This window comes from Brassica napus, chromosome A3 (assembly GCF_020379485.1).
Source record: "Brassica napus cultivar Da-Ae chromosome A3, Da-Ae, whole genome shotgun sequence".
Classification (NCBI taxonomy): domain Eukaryota; kingdom Viridiplantae; phylum Streptophyta; class Magnoliopsida; order Brassicales; family Brassicaceae; genus Brassica; species Brassica napus.
In genome coordinates, this window is record NC_063436.1 from 3,700,274 (window position 1) to 3,726,543 (window position 26,270).

Here is a 26,270-nt window from a genome sequence, read left to right on the forward strand (position 1 = left end):
GAAAATTCATATGATTCTTTTGATATTTTACTACGTTTATCATATTTTAATTTGTTTCCCGCCATTGCTGACTAGACTTTTTCCCGCTAAAAGGAGATATTTTAAGTTGCACTTTATGGCACGTGACTTTATCGCACGTGTGCGAGACGAATCGCTCTCTCTTATTTTTCCCCCTCCGGCAAAACTCTCCGCCACTTACGACCGACCGCTGTTTGCTATTTCCTTCCGATATTGCGTGATTCGGTAAGTAGATTGTATCCAAACGTCTTGTTTTGTTGTTGTCTTGCCATCACTCATCATCCTGCACATGAACTCTAGTCTTAATTGCTCAACCTAGGATTTGTGATATTTGGTTTCCTTAGTATAAAGACTCGTGCTTTAGGGTTATATTCTCATCTGACAACCATAAATAATAATAGTGTAATCTTCTCCTACAGGAGGAACCCACGACACAGGAACCTCTCTTCAAAATTTGCTCAGAGACCCAACACAACCCGCCTTGTCGTGTCGTCGTTTGTTAGAAGATGGATCTCACCATCAACGGCGTTACAGAGACTTGGATTAATAAAGAGAGTCCTTCCACTGCCATTCAAAAGTTCTGGACTTGGTGTACAGAGTGTATGGCGTGGTACAGATTGCATAGAAGCTTTTTCCACATGTCGAACACGTGTCGATCTTGCAACAAGGAGTTCTACGCGCGTGAGATACCTCGTCAAGGTCTTTTACCAGGGAAAGACTCATCATCTAAGGATATAATGCACAAGAGGGTGCTGATTAAGAGGCTCTGTGGTATACAGCAGAGCCATCCAGTTGCTTCCAACACACGTCCAAGCTTTTGGACCTCGTGTCGAGACTGTGGGCATAGAGAGCGTTTTCTTAAATTGTATGTGGACAAATGGTTCGTTTGTGAGAAGTGCCATGGGGAGACCATTGCAATGGAGGTCCTTGCTAGGTCAGGCGAGGCGTTGTTCAACAAATTGTTCTTGGAGTTGAAACCCGGGAGTAAGAAAAATTATTCCTCTGGTTTGAGCTGTGGCGTGAAGGTTGTTGGTGAGAAGAGAAAGAGGGAAGAGGTTGCTGCTAATGGAGATGAAGCGTCAAGCTCTGGGAATGCTAAGGTGGATGACAACTTTGGTTTATGTGATTCAAGTTCAGGAGGTGATGTAAAACCAAAGATTGCTGAATGTGCTGCTGATTTGAAGTTTAACGACTTTGATAAGGTGAGGGAAGAAGTAAACTTTGCAGTTGGCCAGGTCTGGCCTCTCTATGACACAACAGATAAGGTTCCTAGACAGTATGCTCTCATCAGAAAAGTTTCAGTTCCTTCTTTTGGGCTGAGGATCACATATCTAGAGCCAGATCCTGATGATGAGGAAGAGATCCAGTGGTTTGAAGAAGACTTGCCTGTTTCTGCTGGTAAGTTCAGGCTTGGGAAAAATCAGAACACTCAAGAGCGTTCGTTATTCTCACATGTTATCCACTGCAACGAAGGAGGAAGCAACTCTGGTCACATCACTGTTTCACCAAGAAAAGGAGAGACATGGGCGTTATTCAAGAACTGGGATATGAACTGGTCTTCAGAACCTGATTCTCACCGCAATTATGAGTATGAGTTTGTTGAGATTTTGTCAGATTATTACACTGATGGAGCTGCTTGTGTATCTGTTGCTTTATTGCATAAAGCAAAAGGCTTTGCAAGTGTCTTCTTTCGGATGGGAACTGGTGAGGCAGACACATCGCAGATTCTACCTCAGAATATGTATCAATTCTCACACATGATCCCTTCCTTCAAACTGACTGGAACTGAAGCAAAAGGTTTACCAAAAGATGCTTATGAGCTGGACCAAGCTGCGTTACCAGAAAAAATTGCAGAGGTAACCATCCCTTCACACCTATTAGCGGCTCCAAAGCCTAAACAAGAAGAGCTCAGCTTTACTATAAATGGAAAGGTTTTTCAAGCTGGCCAGATCTGGTCATACATCGGATGTTTTGACAACATGCCTAGAGACTACTGTAGGCTCTACAAGATCAGTGTAACTCAAGCGTTTGAGCAGGCTCCAGTTTACAAAATGCACGCGTTTCGGTTTAAGGCTACACCTCTGCCTAAGGATATCATCCCTTGGGAGGAGAGGAGATATGCGGACAAGAAAATGCCTGTTGGTTGGGGAACTTACTTGCTGACTCAAGGCTCCTTAGCGCTCACTCTTGATCGTTTCTCACATCTGATAGTGCCTGTAAAGGAAAGAAATGAATATACTATTCTTCCCAAGATTGGTGAAGTGTGGGCGATATACAGATTCTGGACTCCTTACCTTAGTGTCTATGAAATGGAAAAGAACTACGTGGACTATGGGATTGTAGAGGTTCTTGATGATGCCTTGGACTATAAGGTGATGGAGTTGGAGCCTGCGTTGCAGTTTGAGGAAGATGAAAGGAAAAAGAGAGTGTTTAGAGCAGCTGAGAGCAAGCCACTTGATTTTGATGATGATGATGGGTCAGGAGTGATCTTTACAATCCCAAGGTCGAAAATGCTGAGGTTCTCTCATCAGATTGCTGCTTCCCGGGTAGTAAAGGAGATAGATGGAGAGTTGAAAGAGCTTTTTGAACTTGATTCTACAGCAGTATCTGTATTGTGAGGTGACAAGAGCGTTGAGCAACGGATGTCAGAGAAAGATAAGTCCCTTTTGTTAGCTTTTTTGGTGCATTCTGACTCTCAAGGTTTGATCTTGTTTTAAGACTTTATTCATGGTTTATGGATGTTTTTCTTTTGTTGGTTCAAATCTATGGAAAGTCATGAATCTTGAGATGATAATGTAGGAAAGAGCAAGTGGTTTAGATCAGACTGAGAAACTTACTGAACTCTCTCCATGTTTAGTTAGTTACTAGTCATTTGATTCAATAGTAGTTCTGTGTTAAGTGTTTATCAAGCTCTCTCCTTCTTGCATATACAGTATGTGTTTTGAGCTGAAGTAAATCTCAACGTTTGTGTCATCTCTTAGCAGCTTCTTCATCTGCAGTTCTTATTATTAATCATGTGTATCTGATATAGTTTTACAAAATTTAGCATCGAATTATCAAATTTACTAGAAAAAATCCGACCAACAAAACACATATTCAAACTCAATTTCAGAAACACAAACTAAAGCATAAATGATCAAAATATTATAATGTGTGTTTTAAATAAAATAAAATAAAATAATATGAAGATATAACATTTTTTTGTTTCCCGCCATTAGCGGTTGGACTTTTCCCGCTAAAAAGAAGAATGTATATTTCTAATTTAGCTACATTCTCTTGTACGACGAATCATCTCTCTTTTCTCCGGCAAACGTCTCAGCCCTGTGTGACAGCTTCTTGCTCCTGCTCCCGCTATTGTCTGAATCGGTTAGTAGTATGTATCCAAATGTCTTGTCTTTAACTTTCTTAATGTACACACGCTTGATTTAGGGTTCTTCTTAATTTGTTTTGATTCGAAATGCTATCAAAGAACACATGCTTTGGCTTTCCATAAACTGTATTGTATTCTTCTTGCAGGATCCAAAGAGAAGCAAGTTATTAGATTCTTTGATGGATATCACCATCATGAACGAAGCTTCAGAGACTTCCACTACAGCTCAATCAAGTGACCGTTCGATGGTTTGGACTATATGTCCGTTTTGTAGCGTCAGGTACAAATCCTACATTAGCCTTCTCAACAAACCCACACGATGTCATTCTTGCTACTTGAAGTTCTTTGCTAGCGAATCTGTTTTTAAAGGCATTCCAACAAAGGATAAAGCAACCCAGACAAGCTTGTCTACCACGGAGAAAAGTGTGTCGAGTCAAAATCATATTACTAGGAGCAGTTTGGTTGCACCAACACCGAAGAGCCAGGCACCAACACCGAAAGTCATGCACCAACACCGAAGAGCCACCAGGTTCAGCCTAAGACTGCACCATCTAGTCTCAGTCCAAGATTTTGTGCTATGTGTCCATTTTGTAAGTTCAAGTATCGTTTCCCGATCAAATGGACCAACAAATGGTTCGTTTGTAAGTGCAAGAAGAAGTTCAAAACGGTTGAAGTGAGTTCATCATCGCTCCAACCGAAGAAGACAGCCACGAGTAAGAATCAAGGCACGCATTTCTCTGGGAAGGCAAGCTCTCCTGGTTTGAGCTGTGCTGTGAAGGTTGGTGAGAAGAGACAGAGGAACGAGTGTGGGGAAAGTTACAATGCTGGAAACCACAGTGCTCTACACAAGAACAAAAGAGTTACCATTGATAGTGGAGGTGCAAGAGAAGATTCTGAAAGCGTAAAGCAAGTCCATGTGGTTGATCTTTCTACTACTGAAGACCCAATTTCAAATGCCATAAACCTGAATCAGAAGATGGATAGGAATCAAGATGCTCAAGTGGGAACAGTAGTGGAGAACTCTGAAGATGTTGTTGACAATAACAGAAGAGGATTCAATGATAATGGAGATGCAGGAAGGCAAGAAGAGTCAGGATGGGGGAAGCTACTCCATCAAGTTAACTGTTCTGAAGTAGCATTGCCAGATATAATAGGGAACTCAGGGAATCTTGAGGTGGATAAACACTCTGAAGATGTTCTTGACAAGGCTGTAGATAATAACAGAAGAGGATTCAATGATGATGGAGATGCAGCAGGAAGGCTAGAAGCGTCAGAATGGGGGAAGCAACTATGTGAGGCTGATCGTCCTGAAGTAACAACATTGCCTAATGTCATCAGCAACAATCAAAAGTTGAATGAAAAGAACAAAACCCCTGGTTTATGTGATTCAGGTTCAGGAGATGTTGTACCAGTACAACCAAAGATGTCTGAGTGTGCTGGTCTGAAGTTCAACGACTTTAATAAACGGAGGGAAGATGCAAAATTTTCAGAATGCCAGGCGTGGGCTCTCTATGACAAAGCAGATGGGATGCCTAGACATTACGCTCTAATCAGAAAAGTTTCATCTCCTTCCTTTGGCCTTAGGATCACATACTTAGAACCAGATCCAGTTGACGAGAAAGAGATCCAGTGGTTTGAAGAAGACCTGCCTGTTTCCGTTGGTAACTTCAGGTTTGGTAAAAACCAGAACACCAAAGACCGTTCCCTATTCTCACATCCCATTCGTTGCCAAGGAAGCATCATGACTGGTAACTTCACAGTCTCACCGAGAAAAGGAGAGACATGGGCCATTTTCAAGAACTGGGACATTATCAACTGGTCTTCAGAGCCAGACTCTCACCGCAGTTACGAGTACGACATCGTTGAGATCTTGTCCAACACCACTGATGAAGGAGTATCCGTTGCCGTCTTGCACAAGGCAAAAGGCTTTGCAAGTGTCTTCTTCCGAATGGGAGAAGCAGACGTTATTCAAATCCCATCTCAGAGTTTATACCGTTTCTCTCATAACATCCTTTCCTTCAAAATGAAAAGAGTTGATATAAAAGGTGTGCCGAAAGATGCTTACGAGCTGGATCAAGCTGCGTTACCTGAAACAATCGAAGAGAGAGTTGTCCCTTGTCATCTCTACGCAGAGACTAAACCGGAAGCTCTTTGCTTTCCCAACAAGGGAAAGGTTTTTCAAACAGGCCAGATATGGTCGTTCTACAGTGGTGGTAATGATGATACGTTGCCTCTTCACTACTGTAGGATTCAGAAGATTACTCTTATACAAGCGTTTGAGGAGGAAGCGGTGTTTAAACTACACGTGGGACGGTTAAAGGCTAAGCCTTTCAATGGGGAAGTGATCCAGTGGGAGGACAAGAGAATGCCTGTTGGCTGTGGGACTTTCTTGGTGAGGAGAATCAACGATGTGATTACTGCAGATGATGTTTCACATCAGATAGTGCCTCAAACCTCGTTGGATGGAAGTGAATACACCATTCTCCCCAAGATTGGGGAAGTTTGGGCTGTGTACAGATCCTGGACTTGCCAGAAAGAGTTCAAGGAGGTGGGGTGCTGTGAGTATGACGTTGTCGAAGTTCTTGATGATGACTTGGGGTACAAGGTTTTAGCTTTGGAGCATGTGTTGTCTTCCGGTGAAGGTGAAGTGAAAAGGATACTCTTTGGAGCAGCTGAGTGTAGGCATACTGATTGTGATGGTGAGGATGGGACAGAAGTGATATTCACAATCCCAAAGTCGAAAATTCTCAGATTCTCTCATCAGATTCCTGCTTCTCGTGTAACAGAGGAGATGCAGGGAGAGTTGAAAGAGTTTTTTGAAGTTGATTGCAGAGCATTACCTACAAACGTGAGGAGGGCTCAAGATCATTGAGGTTTAAGGGTCGTAGGTTCCTTTTTGTTAGCTTTTGGTGTGTTTTGTCAACAGTTATGGTCTTGCCTTCTTGGATTAAGATCTAAAAAATTCTCTTATAATCTGATGCTATTTTCGAGATGAACTAAGCATATGATTGTTTAAGTATGTCTAATTGGAACTTTAACCCAACTCAACTATTATATTAAAAAAAAACAACTTTTCTAAACGTCATTTATATTGTGAAAGTCCATTTAGTTTTAGTTGTTTAATTAGTTGTTCAATATAGTTCTTTTACAGTAGAATGTAATAACATAATTAACCGTGTTTAAAAACGTTAAATTATTTTATCAATTATTACTTTTTTTGCAATCAGGAAATCGATCTGCCAAAAAGCTACACCCATCGGTTAAATGGAGTATATCGAAAACCAAACTGAACCGGTCTATTCGGCTATTTCCGGTTTATAATCTAAACCCGAATCTCTGGGTTAATAAATTAGGGTATCCATAGATTAAATTATTTTCCCGCCAATGCTAGTGGACTATTCTCATGAAGAGGGTGTTGCTATCAAAAGTTTCCGCCGGCGACCACTGCGGTTTGGGCTCTGTTGCTGCATAATTTGATCAAATCGGTCAGTCGATGGTGCCTACCTACAATGTTTTTATCTTTTGTTAATTCCCATTTTCACATCCGAAATAAGGGTTATTACTCTATTTTTGGTTTGATTTGCTTTAGATATTGCTATACATTTAGCCCTTTTTTTGATTTTACGGAAAGCTTGAACCTTTCTTACCAATGTTTTAAAGTATCTTCTGCAGGAAGCCAGTCTTCTTGAGTTGCGTATTACTTTCTTCGTTTGGTGATGGATATCACTTCGAACGAGCTTCTTAGAAGTAAAGCTTTTATTAAAGGAAGCAGCGGTACTGCAGCATATTATTTTGCTTCTGATGAAAATGTAAATGTTCACTCCCTTCGTTTGAGTTGTGTTGGCGGCAAGAGAAAGAGGAATGAGCTTGGTGGGTCTAATGATGACAGTGCTGGTCTCAAGTTTAACGACTTTGAGAAGCTGCGGAAAGAAGTAAACTTTTCGGTTGGGGAGACTTGGGCTCTTTATGATCAAGTTGATGGGATGCCTAGGTTGTATGCCCGGATCCGGAAAGTTTCAGCTCCTTCCTTTGGGTTAAGGATCACACACTTAGAGCCAGATCCTGATGATGAGAGAGAGGTACTATGGTTTGACCAAGACTTGCCTGTTTCTACTGGTCAGTTCAGGCTTGGGAAGAATGAGAATACAAAAGACTGTTCGTTATTCTCACATGTCATACATTGCAAGGAAGGAAGCAACACTGGTCATCTCATTGTTTCACCAAGAAAAGGAGAGACCTGGGCGTTATTCAAGAATTGGGATATTATCAAGTGGTCTTCAGAGCCTGATTCTCACAGCAGTTACAAGTATGAGATCGTTGAGATTCTGTCTGATCACGCTGATGGAACTGGTGTGTCTGTTGCGTTCTTGCATAAAGCAAAAGGCTTTGCTAGCGTCTTCTTTCGAATGGGAACTGGTGATGATTCAGACATGATTCAGGTTCCATCTCACAGTTTATATCGTTTCTCCCACATGATCCCTTCCTTCAAACTGACTGGAACTGAAGCAAAAGGTTTACCAAAAGATGCTTATGAGCTGGACCAAGCTGCGTTACCTGCAACAACAGTCCAAGAGAAACCCGTCCCTTCCCATCTGATCCCAGTCCCTAAACCAGAAGCTCTCTGTCTCCCGAGCAGTGAAGGAAAAGTTATTAAAACTGGTCAGTTCTGGGCATTTGGTGGAGATTACGATGACACGCCTCGGTACTACGGTAGGATTCAGAAGATCACCGTAACTCAGACATTCGAGCAGACAGCAGAAACAAAGGTGCATGTATGTCGTTTGAAGGCTACTTCATTCCCTCAGAATGTCATCAAGTGGAAGGACAAGAGCATGCCTGTTGGCTGTGGAACATTCTCGATGCTTAAAAATTGCTCAACGCTCTATCCACAACACCTTACACATCAGATATTTCCTCAGACCTCCATGGATGGAAACGAATGCACCATTCTCCCCAAGGTTGGCCAGTTGTGGGTGATTTACAGACTTTGGGCTCCTCACTTTGGTGTCGGAGCACTAGACGAACACTGCTTGGACTTTGACATGGTCCAAGTTCTTGATGACGCCTTTAACTACAAGGTTTTGGCGCTGGAGCAAGTCTTGGTTATTAGTGAAGAGAAGAATAAGTTCTTTAGAGCGGCTAAGAGTAGGCCATCTTATTGTTATGATGAGGATGGGCCAGGAGTGATATTTACAATCCCACAGTCGAAAATGCTCAGATTCTCTCATCCGATTCCTGCTTCCCGTGTAACCAAAGAGGTAGATGGAGAGATGATAGTGCTCTTTGAAGTTGATAAGAAAGCGTTACCTTATGGGTGGTGACCGTTGAGCAAAGGATGTGAGGGAAGGGTTCCTTTTTGTTACCTTTTTGGTGTCCTTTGCTGGAGAGATATAAAGACGCTTAAACATAAGTCTTTTCTTTTGTTGGTTTTAAATCTAACGGGATAGTATGTAGTTTGACAATGTATGAAAATACTTTCTCCATGTGGTTTGTTGATGAAAACGCTAGAATCTTTGGTTAGTTTCATACGTAAACTCTCACTTGTCCATCTTTGTTCGATCACGCGTGTGTTTAAGAGATAAAGCAGTAAAAGCACACAATTTGTGTTCAAGTCTCAACTGAGAGTGCTACTTGATCATAAATCCACTAGATAACTTGGTTAAACACAATTTGTTTGAACACAAAAAGAAAAGAAAAGAACACGATTTGTAAGTGATAAAGCTGCGTCTCTTCTCATAAACCTTTCTTAGCCCTAATGTCTCAGCTATGTACAGCTATCATATGTACCATGCTTCTCTCTCTCCTCTGCTTTCACATAAGAAGACAAAGTTAGTAACATTTTGGTTGTCAATAGCTGAGACCTTCTCCTAAGGTTAATGCCCTGTTTGAAACTACGCTAGGCGCTAGTCGGGCGACAATCCCGGGCCTAGCGAGTTACCAAAAAATCGGGGATTAAGCGGGGCCTAGTTTTTTGTACTTTTATTATGTTTATATGTGGATATATATATAAGTATATGCGTATTATGGCAAAGAGGATGATGTCTCCCAGCGGTTTGGTCTTTGATCTGGCGCGTTATCAACCCGGGTTCAATGCTCATTTCTTTCATTTTCATTATTTTCAATTATTTATCTCTCTGAGAAAAAGTCCTACATGGGTTACTAAAGGAAAAGGACACCAAATCTTGATCTATATAAAGACTCCTACATGATTGAAACATTTCAAGATATTCGGCCTTTATAATAAGCCTTCGAGATATTTGGACTTCTTAATAAAGCCCCAAAAAATCTTTATTAGTTAAGATTTTCATTTTTTGGGGATTTTCAATCATGTAGGAGTTTTTTTCATTTTCATTATTTTCAATTATTTATCTCTCTGAGAAAAAGTCCTACATGGGTTACTAAAGGAAAAGGACACCAAATCTTGATCTATATAAAGACTCCTACATGATTGAAACATTTCAAGATATTCGGCCTTTATAATAAGCCTTCGAGATATTTGGACTTCTTAATAAAGCCCCAAAAAATCTTTATTAGTTAAGATTTTTTTTTTGAGTTTTTTATTGGTCCGATTTATTATAAAGACCAACCGCCCCGAATTTACCATAATCGGACCAGAAAATCGGTCACCAATTAATCGGCCCAATAACCGATTAATCGGCTCATTTACCGATTAGGCGACCGATTATTAAATAAATCAGACCAATAAAAAACTCAAAAAAAAAAATCTTAACTAATAAAGACTTTTTTGGGGCCTTATTAAGAAGTCCAAATATCTTGAAATGTTTCAATCATGTAGGAGTCTTTATATAGATCAAGATTTGGTGTCCTTTTCAGAGAGATAAATAATTGAAAATAATAAAAATGAAAGAAAGGAGCATCGAACCCGGGTTGATAGTGCGCCAGATCAAAGACCAAACCACTGGGAGACATCATCCTCTTTGCCATAATACGCATATACTTATATATATCCACATATAAACATAATAAAAGTACAAAAAACTAGGCCCGCTTAATCTCCGCTTAATCCCCGATTTTTTGGTAACTTGCTAGGCCCGGGATTGCCGCCTGACTAGCGCCTAGCGTAGTTTGAAACAGGGGTAAAAATATAAAACTTTTAGAGAATTTCTACTCCATACACACCAAATATCCCCTATTTGCACTACATACCCTATATCCCTCCAATTTTCTTCCCCCCATCATTATCATTTTTCCCCATTTATATGGTATCCCACCCTTTTAAATATATTGAGCTAATTTGCTCAAACTTTTATATCGGATTTACATGACTAATATATAAGAGATTTGAATTAATCCAATTATTATCAATTGGTTTTAAATGTAAAACCATGATAAATTCTGACTTGATCCCAGTAAATTTAAACATTGGAATGACCCTAGTTTATCCATGTTTATAGTTTGTATATGTATTAATGTAATTATATAAAACATGCCATACATTGAATAAGAGAAAATGATATTAAAAATTGGTATATAAAATTAGTACAAAATAAACTTCTAAATCTGTTTCATATTTATGATTTATACATACATAAAACTAATAGTAAAACTAAAATGAATAAAGTAGTGTTATCAAATTAGATTATTTTTTATTCTACAATTATTTAAGTTGATATTTATATATATATATATATGTATATAATTTTGATGTGAAAATTATCAGTTAATTTTTTATTTATTTGAATTGGATTCCCGATTTCTGAAAATCGGTTATGTCTAAAGAGAAACAATTGTCAGTCGAAACAGCTTGAGAGAGAGGGAGAGATAAACGGGGGGGGGGGGGGGATGCTAGAGAGAAAATTTTGGTAATTTTCAAAATTCAAATCCTAAGGATAAAAACTAATCAATGATTTTTTTTATAACCAATATTTTATTGATATTAACTTGAGTGTATATAATTCTCATTTAGAGGATTAGTAATCACTGTTGGTACAAAATTAAATTTTTATTTGGAATATTAGATTTTGCTAACGTATCAGCCACTTGTTTTGCGTTTCTTCCCACCCAAGATAATGTACATTCTTCAAAAACTTTAGCATCCACCATCTTATCTCTCTAATCCAATTGTAGGCTCCAAAATGTGGCTCTTGATCAATGATTATAAGTGAAAAACAAAGAAGGTGTTTTTAATGCAAAATACAAAATATTTAGCTTGGGCTTGTTGGGCTCATAATGATCGTTAGCCCATTTATACTCTCCTTCTCCGAGATATTTTCCCGCCAAAATGAATTGGGGAATTAGGGCTCTTTTTAGTGCCGTGAAATGTTTGAGAGGAGAGCAAAACCTGTAAAAAGAGTGAGAGAGAGGAGAGAGCTTTGTTATCCACCAAAGACGACGGAACCTTGCTGCCCACAGTACTCCCTGCTCCGACGTCGACCTATTAAACAGAGTGAGCTCCTTAAAACGTCCTTCTTCTTCCTTATGGGGAGCTTGAGCATTATCTAATCAGTACTAAAGTATATAATGTATCTTCCGCAGGAGGTGAAAGTCGTCTTGTGCTTATACTTTATTTGTCTGATGATGGATATCACTTCGAAAAGGAAAGCTGTTGCAGAGACGTTGATGAAAGGGACCGGTACTGCAGCATTTTATTCTGCTTCTGATGAAGCTGTTCACTCCCCTCGTGTGAGTTGTGCTGTGAGCGTTGGCGACAAGAGAAAGAGGAACGAGCTTGGTGGGTCTAATGATGACGGTGCTGGTCTCAAGTTTAACGACTTTGAGAAGCTCCGGAAAGAAGTAAACTTTTTGGCTGGGCAGACTTGGGCTATGTATGATAATGTGGATGGGATGCCTAGGTTGTATGCCAGAATCCGAAAAGTTTCAGCTCCTTTGTTTGGATTAAGGATCACACACTTAGAGGCAGATCCAGATGATGAGAGAGAGATACTATGGTTTGAACAAGACTTGCCTGTTTCTGCTGGTCAGTTCAGGCTTGGGAAAAATGAGAACATGAAAGACTGTTCGATGTTCTCACATGTCATACATTGCAAGGAAGGAGGCAACACCGGTCATCTCACTGTTTCACCGAGAAAAGGCGAGACTTGGGCTCTATTCAAGAACTGGGATATCAACTGGTCTTCAGAGCCTGATTCTCACCGCAGATATGAGTATGACATTGTGGAGATTCTGTCTGATCACGCTGATGGAACTGGTGTATCTGTTGCGTTCTTGCATAAAGCAAAAGGCTTTGCAAGTGTCTTCTTTCGAATGGGAACTGGTGTTGCAGACATGTTTCGAATGGGAACTGGTGGTGATTCAGACACATCTCAGATTCTGCCTCAGGATATATATCAGTTCTCCCACATGATCCCTTCCTTCAAACTGACAGGCTTTGAAGCAAAAGGCTTACCGAAAGATGCTTATGAGTTGGACCAAGCTGCGTTACCTGAAAAAGTTGAAGAGAAAGACATCCCTTCCCATCTGATCCCAAGGCCTAAACCAGAAGCTCTCTGCTTTCCGAGTAAGCATACGGGAAAGGTTTTTCAAACTGGTCAGTTCTGGGCATTTGGTGGAGATTACGATTTCACGCCTCGGTTCTACGGTAGGATTCAGAAGATCATACTAACTCAGGCATTCGATGAGGCAGCAGAGTTAAAGATTCATGTATCTCGTTTAAAGGCTACTTCGTTCCCTGAGAATGTCATCAAGTGGAAGGACAAGAGAATGCCTGTTGGTTGTGGAACTTTCTCGGTGCCTAAAAGTTGCTCAATATTCTATCCACAACACCTTACACATCAGATATTTCCTGAAACCTCCATTGATGGAAATGAATGTACCATTCTCCCCAAGATCGGCCAAGTGTGGATGATTTACACAGACTGGGTTCCTCACTATGATTTGGTAGCACTAGAAGAACACGACTTGGACTTTGAAGTCGTTGAAGTTCTTGATGACGCCTTGAACTACAAGGTTTTAGCGTTGGAGCGTGCCTTGGTTACTAGTGAAGAGAAAAATCATTTCTTCAGAGCAGCTAAGAGTAGGCCATCTTATTGTCATGAGGAGGATGGGACAGGAGTGATATTTACAATCCCACAGTCGAAAATGCTCAGATTCTCTCATCCGCTTCCTGCTTCCCGTGTAACCAAAGAGGTAGATGGAGAGATGGAAGTGCTCTTTGAAGTTGATAAGAAAGCGTTACCTCTTGGCCCATAAGGATGCGAGGGAAGGGTTCCGTTTTGTTAGCTTTTTGGTGTTCTTGACTGGGAGATATAAGAGAGTTTAAACTTAGCCTTTTCTCCATGGTTGTTCTTTTGTTGGGTTAAAATCTTGTGTTTTGACAAGTGTAGGAAAAGACTTTCTCTATGTTGTTCATTAGAATGAAAAGTTTAAGCACTGAAAATTTGCAGCAAATCTAAAGATGTTATTATAAAATCGTAAGGAATCATGTTTAAGCTTCAGCTTTGCGTTGTCTTTAGCCTAGTGTTATCATAAAGCATCAAGGGCGTTTGGTCTAGTGGTATGATTCTCGCTTTGGGTGCGAGAGGTCCCGAGTTCGATTCTCGGAACGCCCCTTTTTTTTTAACATATATTTTACGGCCGTGACTTTTCAATGAGAAAAAGAAAACGGCTCTATATATCCCATCTCATTCATTTGATGTAACGTTCTCAAATCCTAAAATCACGGCCGTGTCTTTTTAATGAAGAAAGAGAAAACGACTCTATATACAGTATTTCATTTCATCTCATTCACTTGATGTAACGTTCTCAAATCCTAAAAGGCTAAAATCTCGCCGTGACTTTTTAACGAAGAAAGAGAAAAACGACTCTATATATTAATCTCATTCACTTGATGTAACGTTCTCATACCCTAAAATCTCAGAGAGACGATCACTCGGTAGATTGAATAAACAGGAGAGAGCTAGCTTCAATGGAGAAGCTCTTCTACAAGTCCCAAAAGCGGTAAGCTCCTCTTTGCCTCTTCGTATGCAATTGCTTTTGTAAGGAAATTAAAGTTTTGCATTTTTGTAATAATCTCATCAGGTTAGGTGTCTCGTCTAGTTCAGTTCGACAGGGAGAAGAACGTGTTGTTATCAGTGAGGAAGATAGGATAAGCTCATTACCTGATCCTTTGTTATGTCACATACTCGGCTTTCTCACCATCGACGAAGCTGTTTGGACAAGTGTTTTGTCTTCTCGATGGAGACATCTCTGGAAATGGGTTCCTAGGTTAGAACTAGACAGCTCTTATTTCCCTAGCGACAAAGTCTGCGTTGATTTCATCGACGAGTTTCTTGCTTTCCAAGGCAACTGCTACTTGCGTGAGTTCAAGTTAACCATTGACCACGATGTCTTCTACAGCGACGTTTCTCTTTACCAGCCCTGTCTCGGTAGAGTCGATATGCGCAAGATCGAACGTTTCCAAGTCGAGAATCGGTTTGAAAAACTTGGCGTTGATAACATTGCGACGCCCTTAACACTCTCCGTGTGTGAGGCGTTTGTCTGCTTAAAGCTCCATTACGTTAGGCTGAACGATGATTTGAAGTCTCTTTCCTTGCCTTGTCTCAAGATCATGTACTTGGAAGACGTTGTTATGCCTAGTGACGCGGCTGCAGAGGCGCTGATCTCCTCCTCTCCGGTTCTCGAAGTTCTGAAGATAAGCCTCAGTAGAGATGATGTTATGGTGGCTTTACGTGTCTGCTCAGCGTCGCTTAAGAGCTTCACTCTAAAAGGAGCGGAACGTTGTTATGTTCGTGGACATTCTTCAGTATTGATTGATGCGCCGAAACTCGAGTATCTGAGTCTCATGGATTACTACCAGTTCAGAAGCTTTAAGATAACCAGTGTGGCTGAGTCTTTCAAAGTTGATATTGATGTCGACTTTATGCTTCGATACTCGTCGGAAATGAAGATCGTCTACAGTCTTTTCAAGAATCTTTCAGGTGTTGAAGATATGACCATATCATGGAACTCTCTGGAGGTACCCTATATATATAATGTTCCCATTTAACATTGTTTTTTTTTTTAATCTCACTTTCTCTTTTGCTTACAGTTTATGTATAGTTTCCATGATATGAAACCACCTCCCAAATTTCATGACTTGACTCGTTTGCATGCCACTATGAGCTTAAACACATCCCTTGAACTATTGCCAATCGTTCTCAAGAGCTGCCCCAATCTGAAACACTTTACATTGGTAACAGTTTTGCTTTTAAACTTTTCAACTTCTGAGATTAGTATCTGGATTTGAATTCTGTCAGATTTGTGTTGGCAGGTATTGGTTATTGATGATGATCCTGATGCAGGGAGTAGTAGTACTAGACTCTCCACCGTGCTGCCTCGTTGTTTGGTGTCGTCTCTCGAATCTGTTGAAATGGAAAGCCCGGTCACGGAGATAGCTACTGAACTGAAACTGGCTAGATACTTTATGAAGAACTCGACTACACTCAAGAAGCTCGTTCTGCGTTTGAAGGATTGTGCACTCAAGCCTTGTGTCTTGGAACAACTCGTGAAATCTTCAAGGTGCTATGGTTTGTCTCAGTTCGACGTTATTCCAGTGGTTCCAACTCCGAATCCATGGCCTGAGGGGTATGTTTATGAAAGATCCCGTAGGTTCTGAAGTTGGCGTTGAAGATGAAACTAGTTGGCTCAGCCATTAGGTTGATTCCCATTGCTTTCCTTTCCTTTCCTTTTCTACGTGAGGTACTGATTACTCCATTTGGTTTTTGGTTGAATGATTTTGAGTCTCTATTATTGAACTTTGTCTCAAGATTACGCACTTAGAATATATGTTTATTGAATTTTGAGTCTCTATTATTGACTTGAATAAGATTTTGATGATTATAAATTTATAATGTAAACTGGTATAAAGAGAAAGAAATGGAGAGTGGCCGTTTGAAATAAACATACTTTTGTCTCCTTAGTTTAAGAGCATTTTCCTTTCAAAATGAGATTGATTGTTGGAAATACTCTTTGAGGCCAAGTGAAATCTTCGAACTGGAACCTACACAAAAGTCTAAACCCTAACGTAGCTGGCAAGGTAAAGAGAAACAGGTAACTAGATTGTGGCCAGGCCCAATTGAGCATAGAGCCATACAAGCTGACCCGGTCTGGATCCGGATACCCGGTTATTCGCTTCCACTCATAAAATTTATTTATTTTTCCGAGCAAAGGAAAACAGAGAAACCCTAAAATATGAGGGGAAGACGATTACTTGGATCAAAATCAAAGATAAACAGGAAAGAAGTAGCTTCAATGGAGAAGCTCTTTAACAAGTCCCAAAAGCGGTAAAGCTCCTCTCCTTCCTTGCTCGCTCAATTTTCTTGTGTTATAGTATATGCAAATGTTAAAAGTTTCGCATTTTTGTAATAAATCTTATCAGGTTAGGTGTCTCGTCTAGTTCAGTTCGAGAAGAAGAAGAAGAACGAGTTGTTATCAGAGGAGAAGACATGATAAGCTCATTACCTGAACCGTTGTTGTGTGACATACTCAGCTTTCTTACCACCGAGCAAGCGGTTCAGACAAGTGTTTTGTCCTCTAGATGGAGACATGTATGGAGATGGGTTCCTAGGTTAGAACTAGACAGCTCTGATTTCACAGACAACCAAGCCTGTGGGTATTTCATCGACAAGTTTCTTGCTTTCCAAGGCAAGAACTACTTGCGTGAGTTCAAGTTGACCATTGACCACGACATCTTTGGTGGAGATTCTTCTCTTTACGAGCTTTGTCTCAGCAAAGTGGATATGCGGAGGAAGCTCGAACGTTTCCAAGTCGAGAGTACGTTTGGACCTGTTAGCTTTGATGATGACTTCCCGACACCCTTAACACTCTCCGTGTGTGAGGCGTTGGTCTGCTTAAAGCTCCATTACGTTAGGCTGAACGATGATTTGAAGTCTCTTTCCTTGCCTTGTCTCAAGATCATGTTCCTGGAAGACGTTGTTATGCCTTGCGACGCGGCTGCAGAGGCTCTGATCTCCTCCTCTCCGGTTCTAGAAGTTCTGAAGATAAGCCGCAGTAGAGATGATGTTGTGGTAGCTTTACGCGTCTGCTCAGCGTCGCTTAAGAGCTTCACTCTAAAAGGAGCGGAAGTTTTGTGTCCACGTGGAAATTATTCAGTATTGATTGATGCGCCAAAACTTGAGTATCTGTCTCTCATGGATTACTACCATTTCAGAAGCTTCGAGATAATCAATGCGGCTGAGTCTTTCAAGGTTGATATTGATGTCGAGTTTGCGGAGAAGAATAATTTCATGTTGGAATTGATTATCTTCTACACTTTTATCAACAATTTTTCAGGTGTTAAAGATATCACCATGTCATGGAGAACTCTGCAGGTATATAATTAAACCGACGATAAGCTTTTAAAACTTTCTCATTATCATTGTTTTTTTTTTATCTCCTCTCACTTTGTGTGTGCTCTTCTCTTTGCTTTCAGTTTATATATGAAATCCATCGGATGAGAACACTCCCCAAATTTCATGACTTGACTCGTCTGCGCGCCACTGTGTGCTTAAACGCATCCCCTGAACTATTGCCAATGCTTCTTGAGAGCTGCCCCAATCTGAAACACTTGACATTGGTAACAATTTTGGCTTTAAACTTTTCAGTTAGTAAGTTTTTTTTTATATGGTCAGTCCCACTGGATTTGACTTCTGTCAGATTTTTTGTATTTGCAGGAATTGTTTATTGATCATCCAGTGGCATCGATAACTGGACTCTCCACTGTGATGCTGCATCCTTGTTTGTTATCGTCTCTTGAATCTGTTGAAATACAAAGTCCGGTCACGGAGGAAGCTAACGAACTGGATTTGGCTAGATGCTTTATGTGTAACTCTACAACACTCAAGAAGCTAGTGATACGTTTGCATCAGTCTTCTATTGGAGAGAAACACAAGCCTTGTGTCTTGGAACAACTCGTCGAAGATTCAAGGCGCTATGGTTTGTCTCAATTCGAAGTTCTTCCAGTGGTTCCAACTCTGAATCCATTGCCTGAGGGGTATGTTTATGTAAAATCCAGTAGGTTCTAAAGCTGATGTTGAAGATGAAACTAGTTGGCTCAACCTTCTTTAGTTTGATTCCCATGAATTCCCTTTCCTTTTTTTCTCCCTTCTGTGTCTCTTTTATTTGGCTTGGTTGAATGATTTTGAGTCTCTGTAATTAAACTTTGTCTCAAGATTATGCACTTAGAATATGTTATTATCTCCAACGCTAGTATATTATGCTCTGGTTTAGTTATAAGGTTACTTGATAATGACGTAAGAGTTTATGTGTCTGTTCTACTTATGTAGTTATGTGTATCACTTGTTGAGTTTGCCGTCAACAAGACAGTTTGAAAAGTAGTAAGTGCTTTGGTAATGGTTGGTATTTTATTGTGGACGTTGACTGCACTGATAACGGTATGGGTAACGATTAAGAAGTGATATCATTAGTCAATGATTAGATAAAGCTACATAAATGCATCCATCTTTGACTATGAACACAAGAAAGGTCAAGAATATAACAACGATGGTTAAGAAACAGAAGATTGGATTAAACGTATAAGACGACGAGGGTTTCTTCTCCGCCGGAATATTCCATCTCCGGTGAGTTACTTTCTCTTATCTATGCCTTTCAGGATCATCCCTTCTTGATATATGTAACTGCAAGGCCTTTTAGATTTGGTTTTTAAGGCCCAAGGGAAATCGTCAAACTGGAACTTACACAAAAAAAAAAAAATTAACCACGCATGGGTGATCTTGTGGTAGGTAAATTCGGGTGAGATAAGCGGATCTAGATTCTCAAATCAACCTTACAACACTAAACGTACACTACATATTTATAAAGTCCCCTTCAAGATATATATCTTGATGTCAATCAATGACAAACTGACACACATGTCAATCTGACCTAGGGCTGGGCACAAATACCCGTGACCCGCCTTAAACTCGTTATCCGTCTCGTATTTGCCTCTAAGCAAGGCAAGTAACAAGTTAGGAAATTTGATTACTTGCAAGTCCAAACCAAGTAACAAGTCTTAAATTTATTTGAGCTACTTGACTCGTTTTGTCTCGTTACTTGACTTTCAAAATATTTTATAACATTTACATTGTTATTTCAGCTAGTTTAATACTTATATAATATATCAAACATGTGGAATCAAATAATTTTCTCTTTTCTTTTATCAAATTTTACGCTATATTATCTTACATAAAAATCAAGCAATTTTTTTTGCTATAAATAAAGACAATCATCTAATTTAAAATCATTGAAATGGAATTTATATTTTAATGTTCAAATACAAAAAAAAAATACTTTAGATAAACAAGTACAAATACATCAAGTTACTTGCAAGTATCTTATATATGAACGGGTACTTGCTAAATCAAGTACTTGGTATTAGCAGGTACAAGTACAAGTCAATTTTTTTAATATTCGAACGGGACAAGTCGAGTTACAAGTATAGGAAAAATTTCGAGTACTTGCTCCGTGCCCAGTCCTGATCTGACCCATCTTGACTCATGGAAGTTCTAAAAATGTATATATGTGTATATATATAGTTATAGGGTTCACTAAATAGTGTAGAACTTTACTCAAAAATTCTATTTTTTTTTTTGTTTTTTGGACAAGGTTCTACACCATTTAGTGGATCTCATAACTATATACATAAATATAATACATACGCATTCTAATAGCTAAAACCTCCCATTGGAAGTGCTTTAAACATGTGTGTCAGTTTGTCATTGATTGACATCAAGATCTTGAACTTGGATTATATTTATAAAGTCTTCAACTTTTGTATACACCCTGAGTAATTAGTGTAATGGTTGATAATGATAAAGTTTTAATTAGGCCTAGTAAAAAAAACCGCAATCAAAAATCTGAATTGAAATACCATAAACTGGATCCAAACTCTCATATATCCAATGATTCATATATTTCTGTATTCATTATAACCGAAAATTAAATGGATTTTGAATATATAAAAATATTAATTCTATTTAACATAACCATATATATAGTTTAAAATTCTATTAAAAGTATTTGAAAAAATATAATTGAAAACTATATGAATTGCCCAAAATTCACCGAACAAATCTGGATATTTAAAATAATTTTAATTTTTTATCTGGATCATCTTAATTATTGGATAGTTTATCTAAATTATCTAACAATTTTCGAATTATCTAAATTAATCGAACCAAAGGTTTTTTGGTCATAGCCATATAAGCTGACCCGGTGTGAATCCGGATACCCGGTTACAGAGTCATTATGCAAATATCTTTTTTGCCGAGGGAAAGAAAAATAGACAGAAGAAACCAATGAGCTTCTTCTGAAAGAACAAAAAGACTGACGGCAACGTTTAGGAACCCTAAAATTTCAGGGAAGACGATTACTACTCGAATCAAATCAAGAGAGAGCTAGCGTCAATGGAGAAGCTCTTCTATAAGTCCCAACGGCGGTAAAATCCCCCCCTCTTTCCTTACTCGCTCAATCTTGTTGTAAGGAAGTTTAAAGTTTCGATTTTTTTTTGTAATAATCTTACTATCAGGTTGGGTGCCTATTCTAGTTCTTCAGTTCGAGAGGGAGGAAAAGACTTGATAAGCTCATTACCTGAACCGTTGTTAGTTCACATACTCAGCTTTCTCACCACTGAACATGCGGTTTGGACAAGTGTTTTGTCTTCTGGATGGAGACATCTCTGGAAATGGGTTCCTCGGTTAGAACTAGACAGCTTTGATTTCACTAATGACAAGGTCTGTGTTGATTTCATCCACAAGTTTCTTGCTTTCCAAGGCAAGTCCTACTTGCGTGAGTTCAAGTTAACCATTGACCACGATGAATTTGATCGTGACAGTGAGGTTTCACTTTACGAGCCGTGTCTCGGCAGAGTGGATATGCGGAAGCTCGAACGTTTCCAAGTCCAGAATCGGTTTGGACGTGGTGCCTTTGATGACTTCCGGACACGCCTAACCCTTTCTGCGTGCGAAGCATTGGTCTGCTTGAAGCTACATTTCGTTAGTCTGAACGAGTTCGAGTCTCTTTCCTTGCCCTGTCTCAAGATCATGTTCTTGGAGGACGTTGTTCTGCCTAGCGACGCGGCTGCTGAGGCTCTGATCTCCTCCTCTCCGGTGCTAGAAGTCTTGAAGATATGCCTCAGTAGAGATGATTTTGTGGTGGCTTTACGTGTCTGCTCACCGTCGCTTAAGAGCTTCACTCTAAAACGAGTGGAACCTATTTATCCTCATGGACATTCTGTTTTGATTGATGCCCCGAAACTCGAGTATCTGAGTCTCGTGGATTACTACCATTTCAGAAGCTTTGAGATAATCAGTAAGGCTGAGTCTTTCAAGGTTGATGTGGATGTTGAGTTTGAGCTGCTGACTGATTACTTGGCTGAAAAGAAGATCGTCTACAATCTTCTCGACAACTTTTCAGGTGTTAAAGATATGACCATGTCATGGAAAACTCTGCAGGTATATATAAACTGATGACAAGCTACTTTCCCATTATCATTGTTTTTTTTGTTTTCTCTGACTTTGTTTTGTGCTCTTCTCTTTGCTTACAGTTTATATATAGTTCCCATGAGACAAACCCACTCCCCAAATTTCATGGCTTGACTCGTCTGTGTGCCACTATGCGCTTAAACGCATCCCCTGAACTATTGCCAGTCGTTCTTGAGAGCTGCCCCAATCTGAAACACTTGACATTGGTAACAATTTTGGCTTTTAAACTTTATAAAGTTCTGAGATCAGTAAGGTATTTATCTGGTCAGTCCTTCATTTGAATTGTGTCGATTTGTATTTGCAGGAATTGTTTTTTGATTATCCAATCAGATGGCTGTCTGAATTCTCCACTCTGCTGCCTCGTTGTTTGGTGTCGTCTCTTGAATCTGTTGAAATGGAAAGCCCGGTCACCGAGGTGGCTACTGAACTGGATTTGGCTAGATACTTTATGAAGAACTCCACTACACTCAAGAAGCTCGTGCTACGTTTGGATCAGTCGAGTGGAGAACAACACAAGCCTGGTGTCTTGGAACAACTCAAGAAATATTCAAGGCGCTTTGGTTCGTCTCAGTTCGAAGTTCTTCCAGTGGTTCTAACTCCGAATCCATTGCCTCCGGGGTATGTTTATGTAAAATCCGATAGTTTCTAAAGCTGGCGTTAACAGAAACTAGTTGGCTCACCCTTTAGCTTGAGTCCCATGGCTTCCCTTTATGGCTTAAGTCTCCATTTAGTTTGGTTGAATGCTTTTGAGTCTCTTTATTAAACTTTGTCTCAAGATTTTGCTAGAAAAAAATATTTTTTCTTTCAATAGTAAAATTTGATTTTATAGTTTTGGTGAAAAACTCAATTTTCAGTTTTTAATAGAAAAAATTGGTTTTATGATATTAGTGGAGAAGACTTTTTCGGTTTCAATATAAAATGTAAGTTCTAGATTTTTTTGGTTTTGGAAGAAAATTTCAATTTTATAATTTTAGCAGAAATGTAATTTATAATTTTGTGATGGAAAACATGATTTTGGCGGTGGCCGAAAAGTTTGTTTTTATAATTTTAACAAAAACTCACGATTTTAGTGATCTGTTTTCGTTCTACAAGTCTAAACCTCAATGTTGCTTAAAAACTTATTTGATTGAATAGTAACAATACTACTGGCGCATAGATTTGTTTAAGGATTCTTTGAATACACACAAAAAAAATCACTCTAATCAGAACGTGTCTGGTGGACGGTGGTGAATGGCTTGCAGACGGTGGTGAATGGCTTGCAGCTGCAAGTACAGCTTTGGGTTCGACTTGTACTGGCCACCGAAATTTTCACATAGGTTTTTTTGCTCGAGAAGAACAATATGTGGTATGAGGTTTGTCCTCGTCAAAGGTTTTAAACTTACTATGTGGCTAGTCTAGACTATAAGTGTGGCCAGGAAACACCTAGTAAATATCAAAAGATCACTTCATCTTCTGCTCAGTGAAGAGGACACGAGGATCGTACTTGCGGGAACTCAAGCTTCTCAAGAAGTCCCTTGCTATACTCTTCACTGACCCAGGCCCATTTTAGCAGTCATACAAGCTGACCCGGTCTTAATCCGGATACCCGATTAGTACGCTTATTCATTTTATTTTTCCAAAGAGGGAAAGAAAGAAAAACAGAAGAGCTTCTAATAAAAAGAAAAAGAAGAAGACGACGACGACGGTGACGTTCACGAACTCTAAAATTTCAGGGAAGACGATTATTACTCGGATCAAATCAAAGATATCAGGAGAGAGAGATTCAATGAAGCTCCTTTATAAGTACCAAAAGCGGTAATCTCCTTTTCTCCTCCTTCCTTACTCTCTCGCTCAATCCTATCGTTACTATGCATTGTTGACGTTTCGAATTTTGGTAATAATCGTATAATATCAGGTCAGGTGTCTCGTCTAGTTCTGCTCGAGAAGGAGAAGAACGAGCTGTTCTCAGCGGAGAGGAAGATAGGATAAGCTCATTACCTGACCCGTTGTTATGTCACATACTTAGCTTTCTCACCACTGAGCAAGCTGTTTGGACAAGTGTTTTGTCCTCTAGATGGAGATACCTCTGGAAGTGGGTTCCTAGGTTAGAACTAGACAGCTTTGATTTCACTAATGACAAGGTCTGTGTTGATTTCATCGACGAGTTTCTTGCTTTCCAAGGCAAGTCCTACTTGCGTGAGTTCAAGTTAAGCATTGACCATGATGTCTCCAACAGTACTCTTTCTCTTTACGGGCCGTGTCTCGGTCGAGTGGTCGATATGCGGAAGCTTGAACGTTTCCAAGTCGAGAATGAGTTTGAACGTGGTGGCATTGTTTACATCCGGTTTACTCTTTATGCGTGTGAGGCATTGGTCTCCTTAAAGCTCCATTCCCTTTGGTTGGATGGTTTTAAGTCTCTTTCCTTGCCCTGTCTCAAGATCATGTTCCTCGAAGACGTTGGTCTTCCTAACGATGCGGCTGCAGAGGAGTTGATCTCCTGCTCTCCTGTTCTACAAGTTTTGAAAATATGCCTTTGTAAATATGATTCTGTGGTAGCTTTACGTGTCTGCTCACCGTCGTTAAAGAGCTTCACTTTGAAACGAGTGGAGCCTCGTTATTCTCGTGGACATTCTGTTGTGATTGATGCCCCGAAGCTCGGGTATCTGAGTCTCACGGATTACTACCTTTTCAGCAGCTTTGAGATAACCAGTGTGGCTGAGTCTTTAAAGGTTGATATCGATGTCGAGTTTGAGCTAATGAGTGATTACTTGATGGAAATGAAGATCGTCTACAATCTTCTCAAGAATTTTTCAGGTGTTACAGAAATGACCATATCTTGGAAAACTCTGGAGGTATATAAACTCTATGAGACGCTCTAAACTTTCCCATTACCATTGTTTTTTTTTTTTACTTCTCACTTTGTTTTGTGCTCTTCTCTTTGCTTACAGTTTATATATAGTTTCCATCAGACGAATCCAGTCCCCAAATTTCATGGCTTGACTCGTTTGCGTGCCACTATGTGTTTAAACGCATCCCCTAAACTATTGCCAATCGTTCTTGAGAGCTGCCCCAATCTGAAACACTTGAAATTGGTAACAATTTTGGCTAAAACTTTTCAAGTTCTGAGATCAGTAAAGTATTTATCTGGTCAGTCCTTGATTTGGATTCTGTCGATTTGTGTTTGCAGGAACTGTTTCTTGATCCCGTCAGAAGGCTGTCTGAACGCTCCACTGTGCTGTCTCGTTGTTTGGTGTCGTCTCTTGAATCTGTTGAAATGGAAAGCCCGGTCACGGAGATAGCTATTGAACTGGTTTTGGCTAGATACTTTATGAGGAACTCGACAACACTCAAGAAGCTCGTTCTACGTTTGAATCAGTCTTCTACTGGAGAGAAACACAAACCTGGTGTCCTGGAACAACTCAAGAAATATTCAAGGCGGTATAAATTGTCTCAGTTCGAAGTTCTTCCAGTGGTTCCAACTCCGAGTCCATGGCCTAGGTATCTTTATGTAAAATCCAATAGGTTTTAAAGCTGCAGTTAAATCCATTGGATAGAGTTGTGATGGATACTCCGGGACTTGAGTATCTGAATCTCATAAATTACCACTACACAAGCTTCCAGATAGTTAGCTTGAGTGAAACTGTCAAGTTTGATATCGACGTGGTGTTATCCATCACTTGTAATTTTCTAACCTTTGTTTCACATGCTAGAGATATGACCATCTCAAGGAGGACTATTGAGGTAGTACTGTGCACACTGATTGATCTCTCACTTAAAAGAGTTTTTACTAAAATGTTATAAACTATCTGGCAGTTCATCTATTATAACCTGGAAATAAACAGACGATCCAAATTTCATGGCTTGGCTCGTCTTCGTGCTACAATCTTCTTAAACTCTTCTCCAGAGATGATGCCAGTCATTCTTGAGGAATGCCCGAATCTCAAACACCTCACCTTGGTGATGATTCTTGCCTTGCTACTACTTTTGCAAGTTTGTACACACTGATTCTTGACTTTCCAGTTTCCACCCACTCATCTTTGTTTCTATGCAGGAACTGGTTCATGATTTTCTGGTGACGGAGGGAACAAGTAGACTTCTGAATCTGGTTCCTCCTCCTTTGATATCGTCCCTTGAATCCGTTGATATCGAAAGCCCCATCAGGGATAAAGCAACGGAACTGGAGCTGGTTAGATACTTTTTAGAGAACTCAACAGCACTCAAGAAGCTTGTTCTACGTTTGAACTCGGAAAAAAAAAACACATGCCTGGTCTGTTGAAACAACTCGTTGAATCTCCAAGATGCTCTGGTTTGTGTCAGTTTGTCATTCTTTGACATTAAGATGTTGATGCGTTCGTTATGTACTGTTTAACTTTGGATTATACTGTAAAGTTTCAAGCTTTTTGTAACATTTTAATTAATTTAAAATTTTATTGTCAAGTTTAAAATTAAATAGCAATAGATATCCA

At 39.7% G+C, this 26,270-nt stretch overlaps 8 protein-coding genes and 1 non-coding gene across 13 annotated transcripts; all 9 read left to right on the forward strand.

Annotated features, from left to right (window-relative positions):
• Positions 1–99: 99 nt before the first annotated feature.
• On the forward strand, positions 100–2,812 carry LOC106433991. Its single transcript, XM_013874836.3, has 2 exons — positions 100–243; positions 438–2,812. Exon 2 carries the CDS (start codon positions 525–527, stop codon positions 2,634–2,636), a length of 2,112 nt encoding a protein of 703 aa, XP_013730290.2. The 5' UTR covers positions 100–243; positions 438–524; the 3' UTR covers positions 2,637–2,812.
• Positions 2,813–3,163: 351 nt separating this feature from the next.
• On the forward strand, positions 3,164–6,384 carry LOC106434004. Of its 2 annotated transcripts, none has more exons than XM_013874849.3 (2): positions 3,164–3,391; positions 3,535–6,384. In XM_013874849.3, exon 2 carries the CDS (start codon positions 3,966–3,968, stop codon positions 6,258–6,260), a length of 2,295 nt encoding a protein of 764 aa, XP_013730303.2. In that variant the 5' UTR covers positions 3,164–3,391; positions 3,535–3,965; the 3' UTR covers positions 6,261–6,384. The 2 variants fall into 2 exon arrangements, with proteins under 2 accessions (XP_013730303.2, XP_013730298.2); XM_013874844.3 differs by having other exon boundaries at positions 3,164–3,384.
• Positions 6,385–6,577: 193 nt separating this feature from the next.
• Positions 6,578–8,871, forward strand: LOC106443182. Its single transcript, XM_013884769.3, has 2 exons — positions 6,578–6,873; positions 7,061–8,871. The coding sequence occupies exon 2, from the start codon at positions 7,105–7,107 to the stop codon at positions 8,707–8,709; it is 1,605 nt and encodes a 534-aa protein (XP_013740223.2). The 5' UTR covers positions 6,578–6,873; positions 7,061–7,104; the 3' UTR covers positions 8,710–8,871.
• Positions 8,872–11,190: 2,319 nt separating this feature from the next.
• Positions 11,191–14,220, forward strand: LOC106443183. The gene is made up of 2 exons (XM_013884770.3): positions 11,191–11,795; positions 11,885–14,220. The coding sequence occupies exon 2, from the start codon at positions 11,924–11,926 to the stop codon at positions 13,556–13,558; it is 1,635 nt and encodes a 544-aa protein (XP_013740224.2). The 5' UTR covers positions 11,191–11,795; positions 11,885–11,923; the 3' UTR covers positions 13,559–14,220.
• Positions 13,846–13,917, forward strand: TRNAP-UGG. The gene has a single exon. It is a non-coding gene; the product is annotated as a tRNA-Pro (tRNA).
• A 35-nt stretch (positions 14,221–14,255) lies between the features above and the next one.
• On the forward strand, positions 14,256–16,158 carry LOC106385740 (F-box/FBD/LRR-repeat protein At5g18770-like). The gene is made up of 4 exons (XM_013825644.3): positions 14,256–14,305; positions 14,387–15,323; positions 15,396–15,539; positions 15,618–16,158. Exons 1-4 carry the CDS (start codon positions 14,274–14,276, stop codon positions 15,960–15,962), a joined length of 1,458 nt encoding a protein of 485 aa, XP_013681098.2. The 5' UTR covers positions 14,256–14,273; the 3' UTR covers positions 15,963–16,158.
• A 260-nt stretch (positions 16,159–16,418) lies between these two features.
• On the forward strand, positions 16,419–19,745 carry LOC106434103 (F-box/FBD/LRR-repeat protein At5g18770-like). 2 transcript variants are annotated; one of them, XM_048771307.1, is made up of 4 exons: positions 16,419–16,629; positions 16,725–17,676; positions 17,778–17,952; positions 18,041–19,745. In XM_048771307.1, exons 1-4 carry the CDS (start codon positions 16,538–16,540, stop codon positions 18,367–18,369), a joined length of 1,548 nt encoding a protein of 515 aa, XP_048627264.1. In that variant the 5' UTR covers positions 16,419–16,537; the 3' UTR covers positions 18,370–19,745. The 2 variants fall into 2 exon arrangements, with proteins under 2 accessions (XP_048627264.1, XP_048627263.1); XM_048771306.1 differs by having other exon boundaries at positions 17,778–17,921; positions 18,019–19,745.
• An 850-nt stretch (positions 19,746–20,595) lies between these two features.
• Positions 20,596–23,255, forward strand: LOC106434015 (F-box/FBD/LRR-repeat protein At5g18770-like). 2 transcript variants are annotated; one of them, XM_013874868.3, is made up of 5 exons: positions 20,596–20,780; positions 20,871–21,795; positions 21,888–22,031; positions 22,130–22,443; positions 23,067–23,255. In XM_013874868.3, the coding sequence occupies exons 1-5, from the start codon at positions 20,749–20,751 to the stop codon at positions 23,074–23,076; spliced, it is 1,425 nt and encodes a 474-aa protein (XP_013730322.1). In that variant the 5' UTR covers positions 20,596–20,748; the 3' UTR covers positions 23,077–23,255. The 2 variants fall into 2 exon arrangements, with proteins under 2 accessions (XP_013730322.1, XP_013730316.1); XM_013874862.3 differs by lacking the exon at positions 23,067–23,255 and having other exon boundaries at positions 22,130–22,913.
• Positions 23,256–23,383: 128 nt separating this feature from the next.
• Positions 23,384–26,241, forward strand: LOC106434053 (F-box/FBD/LRR-repeat protein At5g18770-like). Of its 2 annotated transcripts, XR_007330727.1 has the most exons (6): positions 23,384–23,619; positions 23,720–24,656; positions 24,753–24,896; positions 24,992–25,545; positions 25,618–25,761; positions 25,856–26,241. XR_007330727.1 is itself a non-coding variant. In XM_013874892.3 (4 exons), exons 1-4 carry the CDS (start codon positions 23,591–23,593, stop codon positions 25,331–25,333), a joined length of 1,452 nt encoding a protein of 483 aa, XP_013730346.2. In that variant the 5' UTR covers positions 23,384–23,590; the 3' UTR covers positions 25,334–25,548. The 2 variants fall into 2 exon arrangements, 1 of the variants encoding a protein (XP_013730346.2); XM_013874892.3 differs by lacking the exons at positions 25,618–25,761; positions 25,856–26,241 and having other exon boundaries at positions 24,992–25,548.
• Positions 26,242–26,270: the final 29 nt, after the last annotated feature.

What these genes read in the sequence shown, in the direction of transcription:
- LOC106434103 (XM_048771307.1), top strand. Translation starts at nt 16,538, where the DNA reads ATGAGGGGAAGACGATTACTTGGATCAAAATCAAAGATAAACAGGAAA. An exon ending in TGTCATGGAGAACTCTGCAG is followed by an intron (nt 17,677 to 17,777) that starts GTATATAATTAA and finishes CTTTGCTTTCAG; the next exon opens with TTTATATATGAAATCCATCG. An exon ending in GGCTTTAAACTTTTCAGTTA is followed by an intron (nt 17,953 to 18,040) that starts GTAAGTTTTTTT and finishes TTGATCATCCAG; the next exon opens with TGGCATCGATAACTGGACTC.
- LOC106385740 (XM_013825644.3), top strand. Translation starts at nt 14,274, where the DNA reads ATGGAGAAGCTCTTCTACAAGTCCCAAAAGCG. An exon ending in TATCATGGAACTCTCTGGAG is followed by an intron (nt 15,324 to 15,395) that starts GTACCCTATATA and finishes TTTTGCTTACAG; the next exon opens with TTTATGTATAGTTTCCATGA. An exon ending in ATCTGAAACACTTTACATTG is followed by an intron (nt 15,540 to 15,617) that starts GTAACAGTTTTG and finishes TTGTGTTGGCAG; the next exon opens with GTATTGGTTATTGATGATGA.
- LOC106434053 (XM_013874892.3), top strand. Translation starts at nt 23,591, where the DNA reads ATGAAGCTCCTTTATAAGTACCAAAAGCG. An exon ending in CTTTATAAGTACCAAAAGCG is followed by an intron (nt 23,620 to 23,719) that starts GTAATCTCCTTT and finishes GTATAATATCAG; the next exon opens with GTCAGGTGTCTCGTCTAGTT. An exon ending in TATCTTGGAAAACTCTGGAG is followed by an intron (nt 24,657 to 24,752) that starts GTATATAAACTC and finishes CTTTGCTTACAG; the next exon opens with TTTATATATAGTTTCCATCA.
- LOC106434004 (XM_013874849.3), top strand. Translation starts at nt 3,966, where the DNA reads ATGTGTCCATTTTGTAAGTTCAAGTATCGTTTCCCGATCAAATGGACC.
- LOC106443182 (XM_013884769.3), top strand. Translation starts at nt 7,105, where the DNA reads ATGGATATCACTTCGAACGAGCTTCTTAGAAGTAAAGCTTTTATTAAA.
- LOC106443183 (XM_013884770.3), top strand. Translation starts at nt 11,924, where the DNA reads ATGATGGATATCACTTCGAAAAGGAAAGCTGTTGCAGAGACGTTGATG.
- LOC106434015 (XM_013874862.3), top strand. Translation starts at nt 20,749, where the DNA reads ATGGAGAAGCTCTTCTATAAGTCCCAACGGCG. An exon ending in TTCTATAAGTCCCAACGGCG is followed by an intron (nt 20,781 to 20,870) that starts GTAAAATCCCCC and finishes TCTTACTATCAG; the next exon opens with GTTGGGTGCCTATTCTAGTT. An exon ending in ATCTGAAACACTTGACATTG is followed by an intron (nt 22,032 to 22,129) that starts GTAACAATTTTG and finishes TTGTATTTGCAG; the next exon opens with GAATTGTTTTTTGATTATCC.
- LOC106433991 (XM_013874836.3), top strand. Translation starts at nt 525, where the DNA reads ATGGATCTCACCATCAACGGCGTTACAGAGACTTGGATTAATAAAGAG.